The 24,980-nt window shown below is 33.9% G+C and overlaps 1 protein-coding gene across 1 annotated transcript; it reads right to left on the reverse strand.

Annotated features, from left to right (window-relative positions):
• Positions 1–3,402: 3,402 nt before the first annotated feature.
• LOC137951559 (heavy metal-associated isoprenylated plant protein 47-like) lies at positions 3,403–4,876 on the reverse strand. Its single transcript, XM_068798339.1, has 3 exons — positions 4,822–4,876; positions 4,670–4,748; positions 3,403–3,829 (listed from the first exon to the last, which is right to left on the reverse strand). Exons 1-3 carry the CDS (start codon positions 4,825–4,827, stop codon positions 3,507–3,509), a joined length of 408 nt encoding a protein of 135 aa, XP_068654440.1. The 5' UTR covers positions 4,828–4,876; the 3' UTR covers positions 3,403–3,506.
• Positions 4,877–24,980: the final 20,104 nt, after the last annotated feature.

Raw genomic sequence — 24,980 nt, forward strand, 5'->3', positions numbered from 1 at the left:
AAAACAACTCTATAGTTGTTAAGCGGTATTCCTTTCTCTTCTGCCATCTAGGAAAATTCTTTCCATCTAACTGTTCATGTTTTAGTGTTCAGTGAGTTTTCAAATTTCCCTATTCTAATATTCCAGAAGTCGAATGTTTTTCAAAATTGTTGGAAATAAATAATTACAGAATTCAAATAACACTAATAAATAATAATGGTTGTTAAAAGACATCCACATGTGTCGAGGAGGCATAACTAGTAAATAATGAAAACTTCCATAGAGATGGCATAAAATTGTAATTATGCTAGATGGTGTATGTCCACTTATATCTTTTTCTTTCAAGCATGCAGCCTTAAGAGCATTGTAGTCTTTGTAAATACCTTTAATAACTATAAATACAGCCTCAAGGCATCGGGTAGAGCCTTCAAACCTCTTCCTTTTGTCTCAAATTTGTCCTTACTCCTCTCTCTCTTTTTCTCTTCTTTTTCTCCCTTGGGTTCTTCTTTCCTCTCTCCCAAGAGCTAGAGTCCCTCTCTTCTCTCTTTCCCTTGCAATATCTTGTGTTTATTTGTTGGCCCTAGAAATTAACAAAATACCAAAGTGGGCAAAGATCTAACATGGAGAAGGAGAAGAATATGAAAAAGAAAAGGAAATAAGATAGAGTTTTTTGTTTTTCCCTGTGGTCATATTCTTTCTCAATCCCTGTTTTAATCGGATTTCTCATTCTTGTAACATAAGTTTCATATAAAAAATCATATGCCTTTGAAAATATCTTTGAGTCTAGTTTCCAACTTAAAAAAAAAAATAATCAGAGTTTTCTACAATGTGAAATCGACATATGAAGCATCTAAGGTCAAGTAACAGAAAAGTTTCGAGTAACAGTAGAAAACCGCAACTTTAAGAAATGTTTATACCAACATGACTGAGAATTTATATAGAGAATTATATCTCAAAGGAAAGCTATGTGTGTCTACTTTTTATACCAATAAACATTTTCTCAATCTGATCTTTCTAGAGAGAGATATCCACATATAAATAGTCAAAAGTCATGTTGGTAGCTTGTTGCAAGCGAAAATCCAAATTTAAGTCGCTAATCTAGGTTGTTAATCTTGGTTAAGCTTCCTATTTTTTTTCAAACTTTATGCAAAATTAACCAACTTGAATATTTTTTCTTACTTAAAATTTTTCTTTTTTTTTATCTCACATTACTTTAGTTTCATTAAGAGAAGTCTTTTCCTATATGAGTTTAGTTTCCTTTTTTATAAAGTCTAAAAAATTTAAATTAGAAAGGCATGTTTCCTCATTCTAAATTTTTTATATTAGTGTCCTAAACCACCCTTATTCCAAAACTTCTCTATTAAATATTTTCTTTCCAGATTAGTCAAGTTGTTTTAAAAAATAATTATATTATATGAGAAGTCTATTTTTAGGAAATTTTCCATTATTAAGTTACTTCTCAAAATTTTCTTATTGGAGCTTTTTAAGTTTCCTTAATCATCATGTTCATAGAAGAATTATTATTTGTATCCCCCTCTTGAGTCAAACTTGGAATTTTTTTATCTATCTATTGATCTAAAAGTGTATCCTTCTTACTTGGAAGTATAAAGAGTTGCATTGTGCACCTCCTTCTGTTTGAAATATGAGAGTTGTTATCTTTATATTCACACCCTTAATTCCTCAAAGTACTTTCTTCAATTTGTGTTTGTTAAAATCACTTCAGAGAAATGGGTACAAACATATTACCTAAAAGTATAGGATTATGCACAACTTCCAACTTGAGTCAAGTCTTTTTATTCTTCACCCAAGAGGTTTTTTTGTTTGATCTACCCTTAAACAGTGAGTAGTCTCTTTGTTGTACCCTAAAGTTGGATCATTTTTCTGCTTTGAAATTGAGTGGAGTATGTTTTAGACTATAATTATTTTGACCGGTGTATGGAACTTTGTTGTACAACTAGGAGTTATTTTTCCTCTCACCATTATTTTGTGCAAGCTGGTTTCTTGGTAAAGAACCAAGAGATCCCTAGCTTAAGAGGGAGAAGTAGAAGAAAAAGTTCAACAACGAGGTTAGCAATAATGAAGAAGTGAACAAGAACAAAAGGAATAAAAGCAAGGTAATCAAAATTTAATTTTCAATCCACACAAGATTAGAATTTATTTTCAAGCACACAAGTCTCTTGACCAACATTATTTGTAAAGTTAAGTTATAAACACCCACTTGAGAGGAAGTTTTAAGAGACCTACATATGTAGGCCGTAATTATGCAAGCTAGCGTATGTCTTTTTTCTTTAGAAAAGCCTTAAGGGCATTGTAGTCATTATAAACACATTCTCACAACTATAAATATAGCCTCAAGTCACAGGGTAAAACATTTAAGTCTCTTCCTCTTGGCTCAAATTCGTCCTTATACCTATCTATTTTTTCCTCTTCTTTCCCTCCCTTGGTTTCTTCTCTCCTCTCTCCCAAGAGCTAGAGTTCCTCTCTTTTCTCTTTCCCTTATATAGGTATGAGGCGTTTATACATTGTCTTTGAAAAAGATTCACCTCCTACAATGCATGGGATGTCATCGATCTTACCCCAAGGTACAACGACCCTTATGCCCTCTAAGACGTGCATAGTACTAAGATTGGCCCAGGAACTCAGCAAGACTTTTTTGATTACTCGAACCAATGAAATGGAGATATTTTCCTCATTTTCTATCAAGAACCGGAGAACACCTTTGAAATTTCTCAATAGCACTTTTTTTTCTCTTCCAAAGCACAATGAGTTTTCTTTTGTCTCTTTCTCACATTCTATAACTCTATTTATAGAGCTTTCTACCTACTGAAGGAAAATCCTCTCTTTGATCTTTGGACTGATCTGATTGTTCAGATATGCAATTGCTCAGTCTAACTATTCAGATCAATAATACCTCATCTGATTGTTCAGATCTATAATTGCTCGATCTAACAGTTCAAATTTTTAACCATATGATCTAACGGTTGAAATCTGTAGATGGTTCAAATTTTCCAACTAATGGTTCGGATTTGTAAGCGCTTTCATCCAATGGTTATAATCCTCATTCTTCCCAACAATCAAATCCCTCCGATCATTCTGTAAAAGATCGTTCTTTCCTAGCCACACACATGTCATACATGTGACATATGGGACATACAAGCACATGCGTGTGTGCATTTGTACATGTGTAAATGCCCAACCACGCATGAGACTACACACATGTGCACATATGGGGGCCTTGGACGCACTCGTGCGTGTGTATGTCTCACACACTCACGATAAAGAATGAAGGAGGTGATGAGGCATATAAACCTCTTGAGTCCCATTGCTCCGAGCAATTGGGACTAAGAGTGGAGAGGATCGAAAGAAGACTTTTACTTGAAATTGCTAAAACCATAATAACTGATCCCAATACAAATTATTCTGAGAAGATTCACATACCATTGACATAAAAATGACCCATTAACTGTCCCAGAGAGAGAAACGTGAAAGAAAATGAAAGAAACCAGCTCCACCCCTTCTGAATCCACTCACATGATTGTACATAAGCTTGGATTCTGGTCACAGACCGTCTCACATGCGATAAATTGTGGATAAGGAGGGCAGATGGGTTTGCAATTGGTGGCACAGACGCATTGCCATTGATTAATCTCCGAGAAAGTTCCAGGAGTGCTTGAGGGCTGCTTTGTTTCTTTGGGTTTATCATCCTTTGGTTTCACTTCTTCAACACTGAGAAGGGTCGTGTGTCCCACCTTCTTCCTCAGCAGTTCCACCAGGTAGACTGCGTCTACGCTGTCGCCAACTACAACCACCTTATCTTTATCATCCCCTTCGACTGCCACTGAATTCACCCCTACAGAAAATGATAAGCAAAATGAAGTCCAATATTTAACATCCTACTGCAGAAAGCTTTTCTGGTTTGAGAAACGGAATGATTTCCTCCATTATTTTAAGTGTAGAGTCTGGATTTTGTAAATCTATTCAAATGACTCTTCTCCAGGGTCTCCAAAGGAAAAGGACATGAGCACGTCCTTCTGGCAGACTTTTCTCCAGGGGACATGCGCAAGTTCTAAAGGCAAACTTTTTTCCAGGGATCGCTTAAAACGTCTGATTTGACTTGGAAGTAAATATCGATTTCTGGATCAACTTATTTTCTCTTTGCATTCGCAGCCTACGGAAGGTTCCAAACCATGGTGGAGAAGATTATAGGAATTCACGAAAGGAGAGACGATGAAACAAAGGAGAAGCTCAAAAGGGATCCGTGGACGAAGAGAAGTTGGCTCAATTAATCAAGGGCTAGTCACCAGATTCACCCATGGACGACCAAGAAGCTGCCTTTGAAGATGTATTCCCTTCACCATTGTTCTTGTGAGAGTCAATGCTCCGAAGAGCCTAAGAAGACCCCTCAGGACGGAGATCATCAAAGTACTCGTTTTTTTTTCGGTGACATTTCAACTCAAACCGACTATGGTGATTCAATAAGCCCAAGAGGTGCAGGAAGAGCAATTAATATCCTCCATCGAGGGAGATAGAAAACAAGAAAAGGCAAACAGCTTTCAAAAACTCTGGCTTCGGAAATTGTGTGAACTTCTCTTCAAACGGAATTGTTACACGTTGTTAAAAAGAAAATTGCTACGAGAATCCATAACAACAGCGACAATCGAACTAAAGCAAGAGATATTGGCAAGGTCACCTGCTGCTCCAGCTGCAATCTTCATCGCCTTCACCCGGCACTTTTCGCAGTTCATCTGCACCTTCACAACTATCTTCTTCTGCACATCAGTGAGCAATGTCAATAACTTAGTTCATCTATAGATCAACGAAGCAGGCATAGAAAGGAGATACCTTCATATCTTTCGGCCTTGAGCAGTGGAAGAGAATGAACTTTACGAAACGTAAAGTGATGAAGAAGGAAAAGAAGACTTTGGCCAGCCTTGTAGCCTGGCGTGCTATATAATAAATGTCAAGGCAGTATAGCGTTTTGACCTCTTCATGCACGGCTAGAACTGAACTGCTTCACTTCAACCACTAATAACTGTTGTTTTGAATGAATAACATCAGCTGATATTGTAATCAAAGATTTAATTATAGCTAAAATTTTCAAAAATTGACTCCCTGGGCTAAGTAGGGGAGTGTGTGTTATCATTAGTAAAAAAGTTAATTAAGAAACTCTCTAAAGAACGGTGCGGTAGAACTTCAATTGTCATGCCCGAATTCTAAATCATAGAATATTTTATGTGACGTTCCTTCATCAAGGTGGTAAAAATATTTTTTTTACTTACATCATCATTTTCATATTATCATACTCTATAATTGTCTAACAAACTCAAACTCTTACACCTACCAAATCTCCTACTTATGATTCCTTGAGTGCTTCCTCCCTTGTCTGAAACAAGATACCCAACTCTCTTAATCCCCTAAAAAAATGTCCACATAGGTGGTGAAAAAGTGCCCTACTCTTGGTCACAGAAAAACTTCAAAAAACAAATAAAATCTCAAAACGAAACATTATTCATCACTACAGAAAGTGGCACATATTAAAACGTAAAACTTATACATGCTTCTATGAAATTTCACCATTTGACCCATCTCAGAATTCCTGGTTAACATTCTTCTCAGGAACTTGTATTCCTTTACACAAACACTCCTATCGATTGTTCAACAAGGATCTTTACCCCTCATTATAGTTGTCGCACAACATTTCCAAAGTTATATTATAGTTGTGGCACAACATTTCCAAAGTTATATTCTAGTTGTTCTAGGCACACACACACATGCCCCTATTGATTTTCCAACAAGGTCCTTATATGTTTTCTTAGGTAATCATTTTTTTGTGAATTGTGTCTATATCTGATTATGGAGAGAAAAAATGGTTCCTATCTTCCTATGTTCGTAAAATGTTTCTTCAAAGTAATAGTGATCATTGAAACCAATGTTGTTGGGAATCCTTAGAGGTTGTTGGTCCAAAACAAATGAAGGTTAGTCTTGCTTCATCAGGGTCTTTTAGTAATAAAACGAGTAATGTTCAACTTGGAATATCCATTCTAAGGGTTCAATGTCGATAAATCATGAAAGTTTAGTCGAATTGGATGAATTTGTAGTAAAAAAAGAGGGAGATTGATGAGTTCTAATAAATCCTTGTATTATTTATTGTAACCCCAAACAAGGTGAAAGAAAAGACATTTTATATTTGCTTGCCTATATTAGTCTTGATTGGCTAAAATTATCACTTGCCCATCGAGACCTTGATAAGTTCCATGCATATCATTAGAGCTACATCCAGTGATTTCTATGTTTTGGCTTTTAGGTTTCTTTCATTGCGTAACGCATATTAATTTTCAAGATTTTTCGTTGGCATTAAATCGTCTTATTTTGTAAGTTTGTGCAAAATGGCGCCATTGTTTTCCACTTTTCTTGTTTTCACTTTAAGAAAAAAAGGTATGACTTTTATAGACTTTTGTAGAATGAAGTTCGATTGTTGTTTCATTTGCTACTCAAGATGACAAATCATACAAGTGATTTGATATAGTGGAGATAAGAGAGTAATCCACATCGACCATTGGGAGTCATCCCCAATGGAATGATGATCAGATCCAATTGGAACAACATATTAAGTTTTTATAGTGGTTTAAATATCGTACATATTCACATGCAAATTTGGTGATTAATTCTTTCATTTTGTTGGTTAGATTGATTGCTTAAGAGAGAAAGTGAGTATAGCAGAAGAAGTAATGTCTTTTGCTAGAGGTCCAAAGCAGAATATTTAATCATATTAGGAGTTTTTTTAAAAATGGGTTCAGATTTGAAACAAAATCTATTAACAACTTGTGGGTCCGTATAATGGCATTACACAAGCATTGGTAAAATAAAGAACATTTTTTGTGGGGCTTTGGAGAATATAATTGAGGTCTTTTGGAACACTGCCACCTAAGTATTTGTTCAAATGTATTTGGTATAACATGAAAGGAGGAAATAGAATTGTGGTAGACGAGTGTAAATTTACTTCTATGAATACTACAAGAACAAGCTTTCAAGATGAACATCTTATCTTTCCGTCTCAAGCTCAACAAGTATATTCCTCCAATGATCCTATGCAGATAGGTTGGAGTCTGGTTAATTGTTGAACTAAGAGACACCTATGAAGTTCATACTATTGAGATCGAAGATAATGCCATTGATGATGAAACATTAATGAGGAATATTGAACCAATTATCACCAATGAAGAATTAATAATTATGGATAATGATGTTTTATGGGTGTGAAGAAAATTTGGAGCTGGTATATGAGTTAATAAAGATTTATTAGAATTAACATATTGAGTGACCTAAAATTGCCATTTATTTGTTTTATTACATTTTTATTTCTACTTATCATTTAATTTTTTGAAATTTTCATATTTTTATTTTTATTTGTCAAGATATAATTTTTTGTGTCATTTTATATTGTTTAGCATCAAAATTGTTTATTTTTTGCACAAAAAAAGGCCTCCTAAATCTAATTGTACCACTATGATCATGCAAGATATGCTACTTTATTTTAGATGTACATGTCATCAAGAGAAGTCTTGTATCTTATTGTATCTTAATGAATTTTTTCTTTTTATTTTATATTAACATTAATTTCTTATATATTTTTAAGGAGGTGCCTCCTCATCAAATTTTACCAAAGGCAATGAAATGCAAATGCACTTGTCTGGTGAGGTGCTTGATGCATATTATTAAGAGATACAAGAAGATGTCACACCCCATACTTCGTCATGTCTTACTATGAGACATAAGTCTAGAGGTCCCTCACAAAAGACAACAACTATCCTTCCTAGATGATAAAAGTGGAAAGGCAAGATGGTTGATGGGCAACCAATGGGGAAAGTTGCATCAAAGTAACAATTGTCTTAGGGTTCTATGCATGGAAGTGCATTGGCCTTTCATACAAGTGGAAATAACTATCAATGCATAACTTTAATGATTCTATGACAGAAATACTGGTAAGATAATTTATATTAATGTAGATGTATTTCTTATTTGTATTACTAAGGCTTGATATTTATAGGTGGATTATGAATTTATTTTTTTTATCAAGTAGGACATCCAATAGATTACTCTATTGTATATAGATTTTGTAAGGCATTCTTACAAAATAAGATAAGAGAATGGCACAATTAGTTGAAATCATAGTATTTTATCATGGATATGCTTGAGGAAGATCTTAAAAATATCCTGACTCAAGCGCTTCTTAAATTTTAGAAAATTGATGGGAAAATTTTAGAGGCTGGTCGGAATAAAAGGAATCATGCAAATGATCAAGCAACACATGCTTGGATTAAAGTTCATTACTTATCACTACTATGATGAAGTAATCTTACTTATTTGATGTATAATGAATTACATTGTTCCTTTATAATCATGTACACAAAATTTTATTTTTTATTTGAATACAGTGTGAGAACAAGAGATACAATTATACTGCACTAGACACGTACCTTACGGCGCATCAAACAAAAAATGGGGGATATCTGAATATGTGTGTAAATATATATATGAACTTGAAATTATTTTCTATTTTAAATTTTCTCACTTATTTAATTTTATATGTAAATAGGAATAGGTTGAGCCACTGGTATTGAGAAGAATGTTGCAAATAGTTTGAACCCCTCTATACAATACGAAAATAGTTTGAGAAGAATGATGAAAATAGTTTGTCCTAGGCAACACTTGCAATAGACAACATGGTGGCTATGAGAGAAGTCATGGCCAGGGGTTCTCTAGAGGGAGTCGTGACTCTCTGTCTATTTATAATTATGAAGAAAAAAAAGATGGTCAAATCATTGTGGTAATAAGAGAAGCCATGGACTGGGGTTCTCTACAGGGATTCTTGTTTACCCTTTTAAGCCAACTTTTTCGTGTGTTGCTTAAGTTGGTCATTTTTTTTATATATGGGTATTTTTAAGTCCATCAAGATTTTTTTATTGGTGCCCTTAATAAGTGGGTTTTTTCATCATTATCCTTTCATTGACTGGCACTACCTCTTTTACTTATTATTATCACTATTTTGTTCAAAATCTTATGTCGTTGGTTTTAGACTCCTCTTTATCATCCATATTTTTATTTTTTCTTTGAGTTTGTGTTTGGTTGGATACTTATCCTTAGGACACCTTGAGGGATGAGAAAATTACTATAATTTTTTTTTCAAGCTGAAATCATTGTCATTACCTTTTGTGCTTAATGGAGATAATAGAAGGAGAAGTAAAGGATTCTACATGTTGAATCATGCCCAATCACTTTTATTACTCTATCGATTTGATGAACATCTTCTTTAATCTTCTTTTAATCTTCTTTACATGTAATAATTTAGTTTGCAAGTTGAGTATGGTAGTGGTTACGCCTCCTTCCAAATTTCAAGTATAGGTGTTGCTATCATTTGAGGAGAAGAAGAAGTACAATATATAATGAAGAATTTTAGGTGTTGTGGTAACCAATTTTATGTGACTAAGATATCTAAGTTAGGGGGAGGATATTCATTGCAAGGTAAAGTTATAAACTCTAGTTTGAGGGGGTATGTTGAAGAACAATAAGGAAAGATTCTTACATGACTCTCACAGCAAGAAGTATCACAAAGTTACAATTAATATGGAGTTTACTCATAGAGGATCAGAACTCCTCGCATCATTCTCTACGTGGTTCACTTGTAAATTTAAAATTTTCCATATATTTTTTTCTAGTAAGGCACTAATAAAATTTTATATCCTAAAAGAAACATTTTAAGTCTTTTGCTAAGATATAAATTTCCAACTAGAGACACTAATGGAGCCTCACTCATCCTATAAGAAAAATATTTGACCTCATCTACACATTTAACGAGACTCTTTTGGAAATCCGGGTCCTGTGGGACAGTGAAGGCTGGAGGCTGAGGATGAAGGAGCAAACATTCAGAAGCCAACGCAGAAATAATAATGCTATCCATGAGTGGCAAGGCCGTGGGTTTTTAATTGGGTCAACCTTAACATTCAGAAACCTTAACTTTGGACCTAATAATTAATGACGTTCACTAGGAGTGATTGGGACTCCTTTTTTTAGTTTTCATTGTCCCATGTGCTAGCTTAGCTGCACATGAAAGCCATTTTGATCCCTTAACTCTAGTGGAATTGGTCCACCAATGAAGCACTTAATCATGTGATGATAGTTGAGACTTGAGAGAGAAAAGATTATGGTAACGATGCACGATGCATTAATTTATCTTTGTAGTGTGTTTTTTTGTAGTTAGAGTCGTCCTTTTCTAAAGAAGTATTTGTGTAGGCTTTCATGCAAAAGTCGTAGTTGGCACATGCTTGGTATACCTTGTAATTAAGTCTCTACTAGTGGAACCTTGTACAATACGTGAGAAAAAATTGCTAGAATAGTTTGTTGTCATGTTTCCGTTGGTAGACTTTGTTCGATCGAAATCTGAAATTTGCTGGCATAGTTTGAAAACTATGACAACAAATTTGAAAAAAAGCATTGGCCGAGTGTTCGAACTAGGTCATTGAATTTCTTATTTTGTTGGTAGAAAATCTAAACTCTGACAATGAATTTCTAATTTCACTGTCACCTTAAAAGTAATGACTTCTTCTGAAAAATTTCTAATTCGGTGATAAGATGTCTAATTTTTTTTTCAAAATTAAATTTTTTCTGCCAATTATTTTAGAATTTTGCTGGCATAAGGTATTTTAAACATTTTATTAATTTTGATGATTTAAATTATATTTTCCCTATTAATATGAAAATAAAAAATAATTTGAAAAAACAGAAATTAATTAGTTATAAAAAAATTTAAGTGTAACAAAAAAACAAAAAATATATATATTTAAAAATAAAAAATACAATAAATGTGCAAATAACAAAAAAATACATATTGTATAAAAAAATATAAAAATAAAAACCTTAATCTGAAGGAGGATTAAAAAATGATTGACCTTGAGTCCTTATCTACGTAAAGAACTGACACATCATCCTAAAACATTGCATAGACTTCATCTTCTCCTCATACTCCACTCTTAAAGAGTTTACACAATGACAGCCTTGAATATGATAGTGTGCATCCTTCAGTTGCTCCTAAAATTGACTCAAAGTCACCCGAAGCTAATGCAACTCTTCCTCTAGATGTGTGTGAGAAGAGGATGATCGAGGCACCTAGGGCACAAATGATTGAGCTAGACCCATCTCCTTGATGTACCTACACCTAACTCCTCGAGTGACTTGCACTATGGCATGTTCATCGATTGGTTGACCAGCCTCTTGTGCCTCTCACACCATCCGTTGTATGTTTTATTATTGACAATAACAAGATAGAGTTATAATAATGCTTTTTGAATTGAATTAAAAACATATAAATGATAAAAAAATAGTAATTTATACTTACTTATTGTACTTCGGCCCCTTTAGTCCATCGTATTGTGATTTATGGGTAGGGGTGGCATCGAGCCGAGCCGAGCCCGAACCTGCCTATGTTCGAGCCGAGCTTCGAGCCGAACCTCGTCTCGAGCCTAAAATTATTATCGAACTCGAGCCCAAAAATTTTAACCGAATTTGAGCCGAGTTCAAGCTTCTACATATATTTCAAACTTTTCAAAAAATATATATAAAATAAATTGTACATGAAATTATGCATACATTTTACATAAAATTGGGTATGACCTCTACATAAAATTGGCATAACCTATATATATAATACATGTATAAGATTGGGCATGACCTCTACTTAAAATTAAACATAATCTATCTATATAATACTTATATAAAATTCGGCATGACCTCTACTGAAAATTGGGCATAATCCTATACATAGTACCTGCATAAACACTCCATAAAATTGTCTATACATTCCATAAACACTCCATGAAATTGTTTATACACTCCATACACTCCATAAAATATTCTAAACACTCCATACACTACATAACATTATGAATAAATTTCATACAATAATCAAACACAACAAAATTAAATGAAATATTACTATCAATTTACAATCACCCAAATAAAAACTATAAATCCTTTAAATAAAATCCTATTACTATTAGAAACTTATTAGAAAATTATAAGAAATATTTTCAATTTTTCTTAGGAAAGTTAAATAGACCTCTTATTACCTTTTCTAAGGAAATAAATAAAAATTAATAATTAATCTAATATATTATTATACTTATCGATAAAATTTTAATCAAATAAAATTTCAAACACAAAATTGCTATGAAAATTGCCTCATGCTAAAAGGATTATATCATCAACTGTCAAATACTTATTCAAAAATTTTCTATACGGTTTTCTAGCCCATCTTCGCAAGAAAATTATATGATTTTTTAACAAGAATTTATAATTAGAAAAATATTTTCAAAAAGAATGAGGCACTAATTGTCCCTATATTTCTACTAAAAATGTCTTTTCAACATTTATTAAAAAAAACCACTAATAGTCTCTAGGACGTATTTCTAGTAAAATATTTTTTTAATTTCTTTAAGAGCCATGAGGGAGGGACAAAGAGTTTTTTTTTTCTTTCTTTATGATCTCGCACATAGGGGTGGCTTTGAATAAATTATATATAAAATTATGCATACATTTAAAAAAAATAATGATAGGGGTGGTTCAGGATTGAATTTCAATAATGGATTAAAATGCACTAATATTAATCTTTTTTACTCTAGTTGTTGTCTAGCTTGTAATCTGGCCATAAATTTACTATGGCCTCCTTAGTGCCCCTAGATGAAAATTTATATTCTAGGAAAACTAGAAATATTTTTCCTATGATTCATATTCCCAAAAAAAACTTTAAATAAAATCCTATTACTATTAGTGACTTATTAGAAAATTACAAGAAATATTTTAAATTTTTCTTAAGAAATTTAAATGGACCTTTTATTGCGTCTTCTAGGGAAATAAATAAAAATTAATAATAAATCTAATATATTATTATACTTATCATTAAATTTTTAATCAAATAAAATATCAAAAACAAAATTGCAATGAAAATTGCGTCACGCTAAAAGTATTACAACATCTACTGTTAAATACTTATTCAAAAATTTTCTATACAGTTTTCTACCCCATCTTGGTAGGAAAATCTTACTTAGAAAATTATATGATTTTTAATAAGAATTTTTAATTAGAAAAATGTTTAAAAAAAACATGAGACACTAATAGTTCATAGAAACTTATTTCTATAAAATATATTTTTAATTTTTTTCAAGAGCTATGAGGAAGGAGAGTTTAAGGAAAAAGTTTTTTTTTTTTACTTTACAATCTCGCACATGCGAGATCATCTCCGCATTGGGGAGGGGGGACTAATTTCTCCTCTGAACTTACTGGTTCAGGTTTTTCGCCGAGAGCCGAGACAACACGGAGGGAAGGGGGTTACGACGGCGGGGAGGACCTGTCATCGGGGATGACAGCAGTGACGGAAGCGGCGGTGATGGAAGCGGTGACGACAGAAAAAGAGGCGACGGTGAGGAGAGGAAAAAATTGGAGGAAGAAATCAAACGGACGGCCACAGAGGCGGCCGACGAGCAGCTGTCGACAGCGATAGAGACGGTGACAACAGCCGACAGGATGGGTTCGGCGGTGACGAGGGGAGGAAAATCCCCCCCCCCTCGCGCTCGCTCACGCTCCCGATCCCGCTCGCGCTCCCCCGCTCCCGAACCGATACTGATCCCGACTCAATTCGAGCCAGCTCACGATTCGATGAACCGAACCTGTCTTCGGTCGAACTCGGCTCGTTAAGGTAAATGAGCCGATTTCAGAGCTCGAGCTCGAGCTCGATTGATAACGAATTGAACCGAGCTGAACTCGAGCCGCTCGCGAGCCGGGTTGGTTTGAAGCCACCCCTACTTATGGGTGATCCTAAATTACTTAATTCCAAAGTAGTTTTCACCCTCCAAATTTGAAACACGGGTGTAAATTTGTTACATTAGTAATAAAAATTAAAAAATATTTGAATTTAATTATATAACATCACCTCAAATACATTCTTGCACAGCCACAACTAGTCTTTTGGAGAAACCCCTAGATAAAGGATCGGACGTGCAGCCTGGTGACCCCCCATCTGTTTGTACCAAACATGCACGTTCGTGCGATGGTACTGAAATGTGGCACCCCATAAGGATTTCATTATGGCCAATGCCACTATGTTGGCCCAGGTGGCTTCTCAAGAGGGGGCTAAATTAAGAATTACAAATATAAAAATCTTCAAACATGGAATATAAAATCATGTAAACATGCAAATTAAAGCATATAAAATTCACACACAACAATAGTTCACACCAAATATTTTGTCGCCCAAGAACCCATGCTTGTGAAATTCTACTAATCAAGTTCTATTAGCTTAAATTTATATCACAGAGTTTTAGGCTCTCTTTTATCCATGTGTAGCTCAAATACACAATTTACAAGATAATCTACCTATGAAATTGGCTAAATTCTAGCTCTAGCTAAGCCCTTTCTATCTATATTCAATCAGGTTCTAGATGAACCTATTTCAAAAACAAAATACAAAAAGGTAAAAACTTACTCCCTTATCAATTGGAGAGAAATATTATCCTTTGAGAGATCTAAGCCTCCAGTTTTTATAGTACAATGAGAGATGTTGGAGCTTGTCAAATTTATATCTAATAGAGAGCATACGAGAAAAGAGAAAGAATTTTTCCTAGCTTCGGCTCACTCTTTCTCAGAAATTCACTTTAGAAGATTTGCAAAGGATTGAGAGTAAATGCTTGTGGATATACCAATAAAAACTCATTAACTTTTCAATAGGTGGTTTGGTGGGGGTATTTATAAGTTCCCCAAACCAAACTAGTAATTTTTTGCCCCTTTTTAAAAAATTGAGTTTACATTGATTGATCAATAGAGTGTAATAATAATTTTCTGTCAGAATGTGACTTATTGATCTATGGTATGATCGATCACTATCTTCCCGTTGGGTTGAATATTTTAAGTTAATCGGTCAATATACATGGTATGATCGATCGATAAGAATGTCCTCTAGTAGTGCATCGCAAGTAGGATCGATCAATAATCTTCCTATGATCGATTATGTTTTATATCCCTGACTGGAAAATTCGGTATGATCGATCAGTCTCAAAGGTTGATCAATCAATCAAGAAGAGTTTGCTTTGCCTAGATTGTATTGATCGATCAGTCCAAATGGGTTGATTGATCATGCTTTATAGCACAGATTGGCCATGTTCTAAATGATTGATCAATTGACTGTGTTTGATCAATCATGCTTTATATTTTTGGCATGTGGACTTTTGGTTGATTGATCGTTGGCAGATGTCGGTCGATGATTCATGTGATAGTTCATCTAATAGACTTTTAAAGCATGGGAATGAATTATCCTAAATGGTTTTAACATGTATGAAATTTGTATATCAATTTGTAAAAACGTGTTTCAATGAAAAATATGTCCTAATGCTCCAAATTTGTATTATGCCTCAAGTTTTGGAAGGAGTGGAGAACTCTCTTGACATAGACTGGATTTTTTTATATTTCTCAATGAATCATAAAACTCTAGTCGTCAATTTTTCTTCATCTTTTGAGGGTGCTTCTTCAAGAGTTCTTAACTTTCTATCAGGCTTGAGGTCTTCGAGAAGCATATATAGATTCAATGCGTTAGACTTTGAAGTTGATGTCTATTGAAGGAAAAGTATCTGAAATGCTAAATTTATAATTTTCAACTCTATTAAGTTTTGTTATTATCCAAATCAAGAAGGGAATCAACACATGGTCAACCATCTCCCCCTTTTGATGATGACAAAACCTAATTTTGAAAAATTAAAAATTGCATCATCCCTATGGTTGGAGCTAAATCAAATGTGCAAATTTGAAAATTGGATCCCCCTTAATTTATGCATATCTCATTTTATATTTAAAATTCAATTTGTAACTTTTAGTGTGCTGAATGGGTCTAAGTCTTTTTCTCCCCCTTTTTGTCATACTTAAAAAGATATTAAAAACACACATGAGTAGCAAAAAAATGGCTCAAATGTCATTTCATATATGATTTTCAAATTTACAAGAACTAAAATAAGTACAAGTGCTCAAAGGTATAATAGTTGGCACATGATTGGTATACCTTGTAATTAAGTCTCTACTAGTGGAACCTTGTACAATACGTGAGAAAAAAAAAATTATTGACACTATTCACATATAATATCACTACAAGGAAAAATACTTGTGCTAGTAAAAAAATTGCTAGAATAGTTTGTTGTCTTGTTTCCATTGGTAGACTTTGTTCGATCGAAATCTGAAATTTGCTGGCATAGTTTGAAAACTAAGACAACAAATTTGAAAAAAAGTATTGGCCGAGTGTTCGAACTAGGTCATTGAATTTCTTATTTCATTGGTAGAAAATCTAAACTCTACCAATGAATTTCTAATTTCTCTGTCACCATAAAAGTAATGGTTTCTTTTGAAAAATTTCTAATTCGGTGATAAGATGTCTAATTTTTTTTTCAAAATTAAATTTTTTCTGCCAATTATTTTAGAATTTTGCTGGCATAAGGTATTTTAAACATTTTATTAATTTTGATGATTTAAATTATATTTTCCCTATTAATATGAAAATAAAAAATAAAACATAATTTGAAAAAACAGAAATTAATTAGTTTTAAAAAAAATTAAGTGTAACAAAAAAACAAAAATATATATATTTAAAAATAAAAAATACAATAAATGTGCAAATAACAAAAAAATACATATTGTATAAAAAAATATAAAAAAAAAAAACCTTAATCTGAAGGAGGATTAAAAATTGATTGACCTTGAGTCCTTATCTATGTAAAGAACCGAAACATCATCCTAAAACATTGCATAGACTTCATCTTCTCCTCATACTCCACTCTTAAAGAGTTTACACAGTGACAGTCTTGAATATGATAGTGTACATCCATCAGTTGCTCCTGAGATTGACTCAAAGTCACCCGAAGCTAATGCAACTCATCCTCTAGATGTGTGTGAGAAGAGGATGATCGAGGCACCTAGGGCACAAATGATTGAGCTAGACCCATCTCCTTGATGTACCTAGACCTAACTCCTCGAATGACTTGCACTATGGCATGTTCATCGATTGGTTGACTAGCCTCTTGTGCCTCTCGCACCATCCGTTGTATGTTTTATTATTGACAATAACAAGATAGAGTTATAATAATGCTTTTTGAATTGAATTAAAAACATATAAATGATAAAAAAAATAGTAATTTATACTTACTTATTGTACTTCGGCCCCTTTAGTCCATCGTATTGTGACTTATGGGTGATCCTAAATTGCTTAATTCCAAAGTAGTTTTTACCCTCCAAATTTGAAACACGGGTGTAAAATTGTTACATTAGTAATAAAAATTAAAAAATATTTGAATTTAATTATATAACATCACCTCAAATACATTCGTGCACAGCCACAACTAGTCTTTTGGGGAAACCCCTATATAAAGGATCAGACGTGCAGCCTGGTGACCCCCCATCTGTTTGTACCAAGCATGCACGTTCGTTCAATGCTACCGAAATGTGGCACCCATAAGGATTACATTATGGCCAATGCCACTATGTTGGCCCAGATGGCTTCTCAAGAGGGGGGTAAATTGAGAATTAAAATTATAAAAATCTTCAAACATGGAATATAAAATCATGTAAACATGCAAATTAAAGTATATAAAATTCACACACGACAATAGTTCACACCAAATATTTTGTCGCCCAAGAACCCATGCTTGTGAAATTCTACTAATCAAGTTCTATTAGCTTAAATTTATATCAAAGAGATTTAGGCTCTCTTTTATCCATGTGTAGTTCAAATACACAATTTACAAGATAATCTACCTATGAAATTGGCTAAATTCTAGCTCTAGCTAAGCCCTTTCTATCTAGATTCAATCAGGTTCTAGATGAACCTATTTCAAAAACAAAATACAAAAAGGTAAAAACTTACTCCCTTATCAATTGGAGAGAAATATTATCCTTCGAGAGATCCAAGCCTCCAGTTTTTGTAGTACAATGAGAGATGTTGGAGCTTGTCAAATTTATATCTAATGGAGAGCATACGAGAAAAGAGAAAGGATTTTTCCTAGCTTCGGCTCACTCTTTCTCATAAATTCACTTTAGAAGATTTGCAAAGGATTGAGAGTAAATGCTTGTAGATATACCAATTAAAACTCATTAACTTTTCAATAGGTGGTTTGGTGGGGGTATTTATAAGTTCCCCAAACCAAACTAGCAATTTTTTGCCCGTTTTCAAAAAATTGAGTTTACATTGATCAATCGATCGAGTGTAATGATAATTTTCTGTTAGAATGTGACTTATTGATCTATGGTATGATTGATCACTATCTTCCCGTTGGGTTTAATATTTTAAGTTAATCGGTCAATGTACATGGTATGATCGATCAATTAGAATTCCCTCTGGTAGTGCATCGCAAGTAGGATTGATCAATGATCTTCCTATGATCGATCATGTTTTATGTCCCTGATTGGAAAAGATCGGTATGATCGATCAGTCTCAAAGGTTGATCAATCGCTTAGGAAGAATTTGCTTTGCCAAGACTATATTGATTTATCAGTCCAAATGGGTTGATGAATCATGCTTTATAGCACAGATTGGCCATGTTCTAGATGATTGATCAATTGATCGTGTTTGATCTATCATGCTTTATATTTTTGGCATGTGGACTTTTGGTTGATTGATCATTGGCAGATATCGTCGATCATTCATGTGATAGTTCATCTAATAGACTTTTAAAGAATGGGAATGAATTATCCTAAATGGTATTAACATGTATGAAATTTGTATATCTATTTGTAAAAACATGTTTCAATGAAAAATATGTCTTAATGCTCCAAATTTGTATTATACCTCAAGTTTTTGGAAGGAGTGGAGAACTCTCTTGATATAGACTGGATTTTTTTACATTTCTCAATGAATCATAAAACTCTAGTCGTCAATTTCTCTTCATCTTTTGAGGGTGCTTCTTCAAGAGTTTTTAACTTTCTATGAGGCTTGAGGTCTTTGAGAAGCATGTATCGATTCAATGCGTTAGACATTGAAGTTGATGTCGCTTGAAGGAAAAGTACCTTAAATACTAAATTTATAATTGTCAACTCTATTAAGTTTTGTTATTATCAAAATCAAGAAGGGAGTCAACACATGGTCAACAATCTCCCCCTTTTGATAATGACAAAACTTAATTTTGAAAAATTAAAAATTGCATCATCCCTATGGTTGGAGCTAAATCAAATGTGCAAATTTGAAAAATGGATCCCCCTTAATTTATGCATATCTCATTTTATATTTAAAATTCAATTTGTAATTTTTAGTGTGTTGAATGGGTCTAAGTCTTTTTCTCCCCCATTTTGTCATACTTAAAAAGATATTAAAAACACACATGAGTAGCAAAAAATGGCTCAAATATATGATTTTCAAATTTACAAGAAGTAAAATAAGTACAAGTGCTCAAATGTATATACAAGTATATCATAAGAAAATGTACATACATGGGAGTTAACAAACAAGAATGAGTTAGAAAGTGACTTGGAAAGCGGTGTGAGAAGGATAAGGAAGGCCTCGATCATAGTCTCCAACCTCTATAGACTGACACGAATCTCAATTTGCCCAGTCTTAAATTACTCTTGGGTAGCAAGGATGGCCGCCAGGGTGGCCCAAACATCGTCCACAACATCCTCTAAAGCTCTCAACTGATCTATGGAGGAGGAATCTTCTTCTATGGTATGTCTCCTCTTCGCGAACTCAAATTCGTCAGCTTGAGGTTTAGAGCTCATCTATCCCCGAAGCCAACAACTTGAGGTGCTTCCATGTGCATCGCCTCCTTCTACACCCATTAACCCACAACTTAGTGAAGCCAAAATTTCTTACCTTTGTCTCCACTTGACATTTTCCATGTCATGCCAATGCTCTCCTCATCGATGAAAACAACCCCGCAATCAAAAACGATGGTTGTCAACTCTTGAGCAAATAGGAGGGGATCCGCTAGTGAGCAAGTCACGATATCCATCATCCGGCTCACCAAAAAGTACCCAAAGTTAAATCTCACTTTCTAAGTGATGGCCCACATCCAAAAGATGTCAGACGTGTTATTTTTTTGGAAAAGTGAAAAACTGTATTGACTTCATGTTATTTCAGTACAATGAGCATCTTTATATACTAGAAGAAACAAGTAGAATCCAATTATAATTAAACTACCTTTTATTAAAGAGAAGATTAGAAAGATTATTACATGACTCTCATAATAAGAACTCTCACAGAGCCAAAATTATTATGGTGGAGTCTTATAAGAGTCTCACAGGAGGAGGTCTCATAAAAGAATCTCAGTTAAAGGTGTTTGTGTTATGTTAGTCTTTTATTTATGTTCAGTTGTTCAATTGTTCGAGGACTTACCTTTTAGTGTTTAACTTTGGGTGTAACTAGGACAAAGGTAATTTAATTGTAATTGAATTCTACGTATTTCTTCTATTATATATAGAGGCACAAGTAACCAAATAACAAATAGTCAACGAAGTATTTCTCTTTTCTAAAAATTCAATATGGTATCAGAGGGGGTATTGTAAGTTGATTCGGTCAACCCACAGTGATAATGTGATCCTTCTCTAATCTAAGTTTGTATTATATCTTTTTTCTTCCTTCGTATCCCAGTACCCGTTATTTTTTTGTGTTTGTACCTCTATACTGAATTTTTCATAATTAAAATTATATATTAATGGAAATATTAACAAGCCTAACTTCACTCGCAAAAATAATTTTGGCAATCAAAGTTTTCTACAAAGAGAAATCGATATTTGAAACGGCAAAGGTCACACTACGAGAGAGGTTAGAGCAGTAGTAGGAAGCTTCCACTTTCGAGGCATTTTATGTCATAAAAAATTAAACTTTATATGGAGAATTTATATGTCAAAAGATATTTATGTAACTTTATTTTCTTAAATATTAAACCAATTCAGAATATGTTTTTTCTAGAGGGAGATAGCAATATCAAAAGAGTCAATAGTTATGCTGGCCAAAGAAAAAAAAGTACTCGATTCAGCCAAATTATAGAGTCTAAAATCTATCAGTTTCTTTATCTCTAAAGAAGTATATTTCATAACATAATATTATACTTGACTGAAAAGTATTGAAGTCTAGCTTCAGAAGGAGAAAATTTCATGAAGATCTATATGTTAGGAGATATTTGCATTGGAGTTGGCAACTATCAAGCTACTGAATGAAGAAAATAGAGAGCTCATAATATGTTAAATAACGAAGCTTTTGTTATCAAATTAAGTATCCACCTAAATATCTTTTGATTCTAATTTCTTAATAAATAAATGGTTTGTAATTCTGTTCTAAATTCTGGGAAATATTGATATCAAAAGTACTAAAGGTCAGTTCAGTCGAAAAAATCTCTATTTTTTTCGACAGAACTCTTATTATCTCTCCATGCATTGACATGAATTTATTTTCCTTTTCTCCTAGAATTCAAGTTTTTTAGCCAAATTTATCTTTTAATTAGAGAGTTTTGGTCAGAATTAATCACTCCATGATGTACTCATAAGGTAAGCGAAAATTTCCTCCTTGATGTTGTATTCAAGTTTTTGTATTTTTGTTACTTGGTTGTGTATCTTAAACATCGTCAAATCCAAAAATTGTGGTCACGCCCTACAAAAAAAGTTATTCTTGGTCAAATATAATAAGTTATATCGTTATCGTCTCCCCTAATTTATAAAAAAAAGGTGATATGCTAGATGCGTTTGGAAGTACGAGTGTTGCATAGACGCCTCCTATGTTAAAGTTGTTTTCCTCTAGTATTTCTTCAGTTTATCTTCTTGTGTTTTCATCACTTCAGAGCAATGCCTAGACCCACTACCTAAAAAATATAGGAGTGTGCCCAATATCCAGCTTGAGTCAAGTGTTTTATTCTTCATCCCAAACAGTGATTTGTGTCTAATCTATATTTGGGTCATTTTCTGCTTTTAAAATTGAGCGTAGTGTGTTCCATACTACGGCCATTTTGATTAGTGTATGGATCTTAGTCATACAGCCAGGAGTGATTTTCTTCTCCCACCTTGTGTTTTGTCCAAGCTAGGTCTCTATATCCTTTTTTTATTCCCCAACTTGAGAGGGAGAAGTAAAAGAAGATGTACAGGAAAGAGGTATTTTGTTCCACATGTTGTAGTAATTTTTATGTGACCAAAATATTCAGGAAAGGGGAAGAACAAATGATGAAGATTTAATATCTATAAAAAAAATTAGTCAATGAAGATTGAAAACCAAGAATCATTTTTATTGCAAGTTGAAGTTATAAATTCCTGCTTGAGTGGAGTGTTGAAAAGCAAATATGGAAGAGTGTTACATAATTCTCACATAGCCAAAATTATTATGGTGGAGTCTTACAAGAGTCTCACTGGAGGAGGTCTCACAAAAAAATCTAAGTTAAAGGTGTAATAGTCATGTTAGTCTCTTATTTATGTTCAATTATTTAATTGTTCTAGGACTAATCTTTTGGTGTTTAACTTTAGGTGTAATTGGGACAAAGGCAGTTTAATTGTAATTGGATTCTACTTTTTTCCTCTGTTATAAATAGAGGCTCATGTAATCAAATTACATCACATCAATGAAGTATTTCTCTTTTCCTTAAATTCAACACCATTTTTCCAACTACACCCAAAGTTAAACACTAAAAGATAAGTCCTAGAACAATTGAACAACTAAACATAAATAGAAGATTAACATAAGTAAAATACCTTTAACTGAGACTCTTTAGTGAGACTTCCTCCTATGACTCTTGTAAGACTCCACCATATTAATTTTGGCTATGAGAGTTCTTGTTGTGAGAGTCATGTAAGACTTTTTCATATATGCTCTTCAACACTCCCTTTCCACTTGGAGTTTTTAACTTCAACTTGCAATGAAAAGGATTCTCAGTCTTCAATCTTGGTCTTTGAACTTCATTGGCTAAAAAAATTTCATAGATGTTAAATCTTCATCATTTGTTCTCCCATTTTCTTGAATATTTTGGTCACATAAAAATTACGACAACATATGGAACAAAATACCTCTTTCTTATACTTCTTCTTCTACTTCTCTCCCTCTCTCTCTCACTCTCCCCCCCCCCCCCCCCCTCGAGCTGGGGATAAAAAGGACATAGAGACCCAACTTGGATAAATGTTAAGCACCTAGCCAATACTACCCAAAAGACCAGCCTGTTAAGAGCGGAAGACATAGGTACTTAACCCAAGATCATAATATCACACCCCACCTTCGTGAGCCGACGACCACGGCGGCGCAACGACACTGGCCCAACCCGGTGGCCTACTCTAGTGGTGGCCTACTCCTAGTGCCCATTCGCAGCTCTCCAGGTCGCCCCCTCCGCTAGGTCGCCCCTTTCGAACCTACCAATAATTTTAATCCAGCCTTTGCGCGCCCCGGGACTGGAACTCGCGACGTGGGAGCCCGCTCTGATACCAAATGTTAAGCACCTAGCCAATACTACCCAAAAGACCAGCCTGCTAGGAGCGGAAGACATAGGTACTTAACCCAAGACCATAATAATAAAACACAATGTGGGAGAAGAAAATTACTTCGAGTCGTACAACAAAGTTCCATACACCAGTTAAAATGATCTTAGCCTAAAATACACTTAGCTCAACTTTAATGGTAGAAAAACAAATCAACTTTAGGGCACAACAAAGAGACTAATCACTTTTTAAGGGTAACTCGAATACAAATCACTTCTTGAGTGAAGAATAAAAGTCATGACTCAAGTTAGATATTGGGCACACTCCTATGCTTTTTAGGTAGTGAGTCTAGGCATTGTTCTGAAGTGATGAAAACACAAGAAGATAAATTAAAGAAATATTAGAGAAAAATAATTTAACCGAAAGGAGGTGACTATGTATATTTTGTTTTCGTGGACAATATTGGTGGATCAATCCAAATGGGATGACCAATCATGCATTATAGCATGATATGGGCATGCTCTGGATGATCGATCAATTGACTAAGATTGATCGATTATGGTTTATAGTCTTGGCCTACACATTTTTGGATGATCGATCATTGACAGAGGTTGATCGATCATTGTAATGTCAATTCAACTCAATTGACTTTTAAAGCATGGGAATGATTTAGTCTAAGTGCTCTAACATGTTTTCAGGGATGATGTTCCTAAACATGTATACATGAAATGTATGTCCTAAAGTTCCTTGTTTATCATTGTACTTTAAAGAAGAAAGATAAGGAAGTTCTCTTACATTTGTGACTAAGTTTTGACATATAACATTGACACTTGAACTCTAGTCTTCTAGTTGTCTTCTTTTTCATAGGTGCTTCTTCAAGAGATGTCCTTCTATGGTACTTAAGGTCTTGTGTAGGCTTGATCATTTAGAAGCTTTAGAACTTGAAATACATTGTCTCTTGAAGGTAAAGCATTTGAAATACTTTAGTTTATAAATTTTTAATTCTATAAAAAAAATCATCAAAATCAATAAGTGAGTCAATCTTAGGTCCCCATGATTAGAACCTCGAGCAAAGTAAGAGGGGGAGATAAAAAGAGAGAGAACTCGGGTAAAGAAGGGAGACAGAGAGAAAAGGAAGAGAACCTGTTGACTAAGAGAGCTTGGACTAATTTGGAGAAAGGGAGAGAGACTTGATTGCTCTACAACAAGTCAAGGGCCTCTATTTATAGTTTTTGAAAGGATGTTACAATGTCCATAATGCCTTTAGGGCTACAAGATTTACATAAGAAAGACATAAGTAGACATGTTCCTCCAGACTAATTACATCCATGTGTCATCTTTATGAGAAGTCTTCTTATTTACCATGATGCCACCTCTCTTAGATGTGTGGGTCTTCCTTGGTCGTGTGCGTTTGGACCCATATTCCAACATTGCCCTTCAAGTTGGAGGTGAGAGAACATCATAAAGGCCTAGCTTGCTGTAAATAGTGTTTAGGATCTTCCCATATAAAATGGCAGTCCATCATATCTTCCAATAATCCC

The sequence above is a fragment of the Aristolochia californica genome, unplaced genomic scaffold (assembly GCF_029961685.1).
Source record: "Aristolochia californica isolate CCGP_79_NKW_82.1479 unplaced genomic scaffold, dmAriCali1.0.hap1 SCAF_1, whole genome shotgun sequence".
Classification (NCBI taxonomy): domain Eukaryota; kingdom Viridiplantae; phylum Streptophyta; class Magnoliopsida; order Piperales; family Aristolochiaceae; genus Aristolochia; species Aristolochia californica.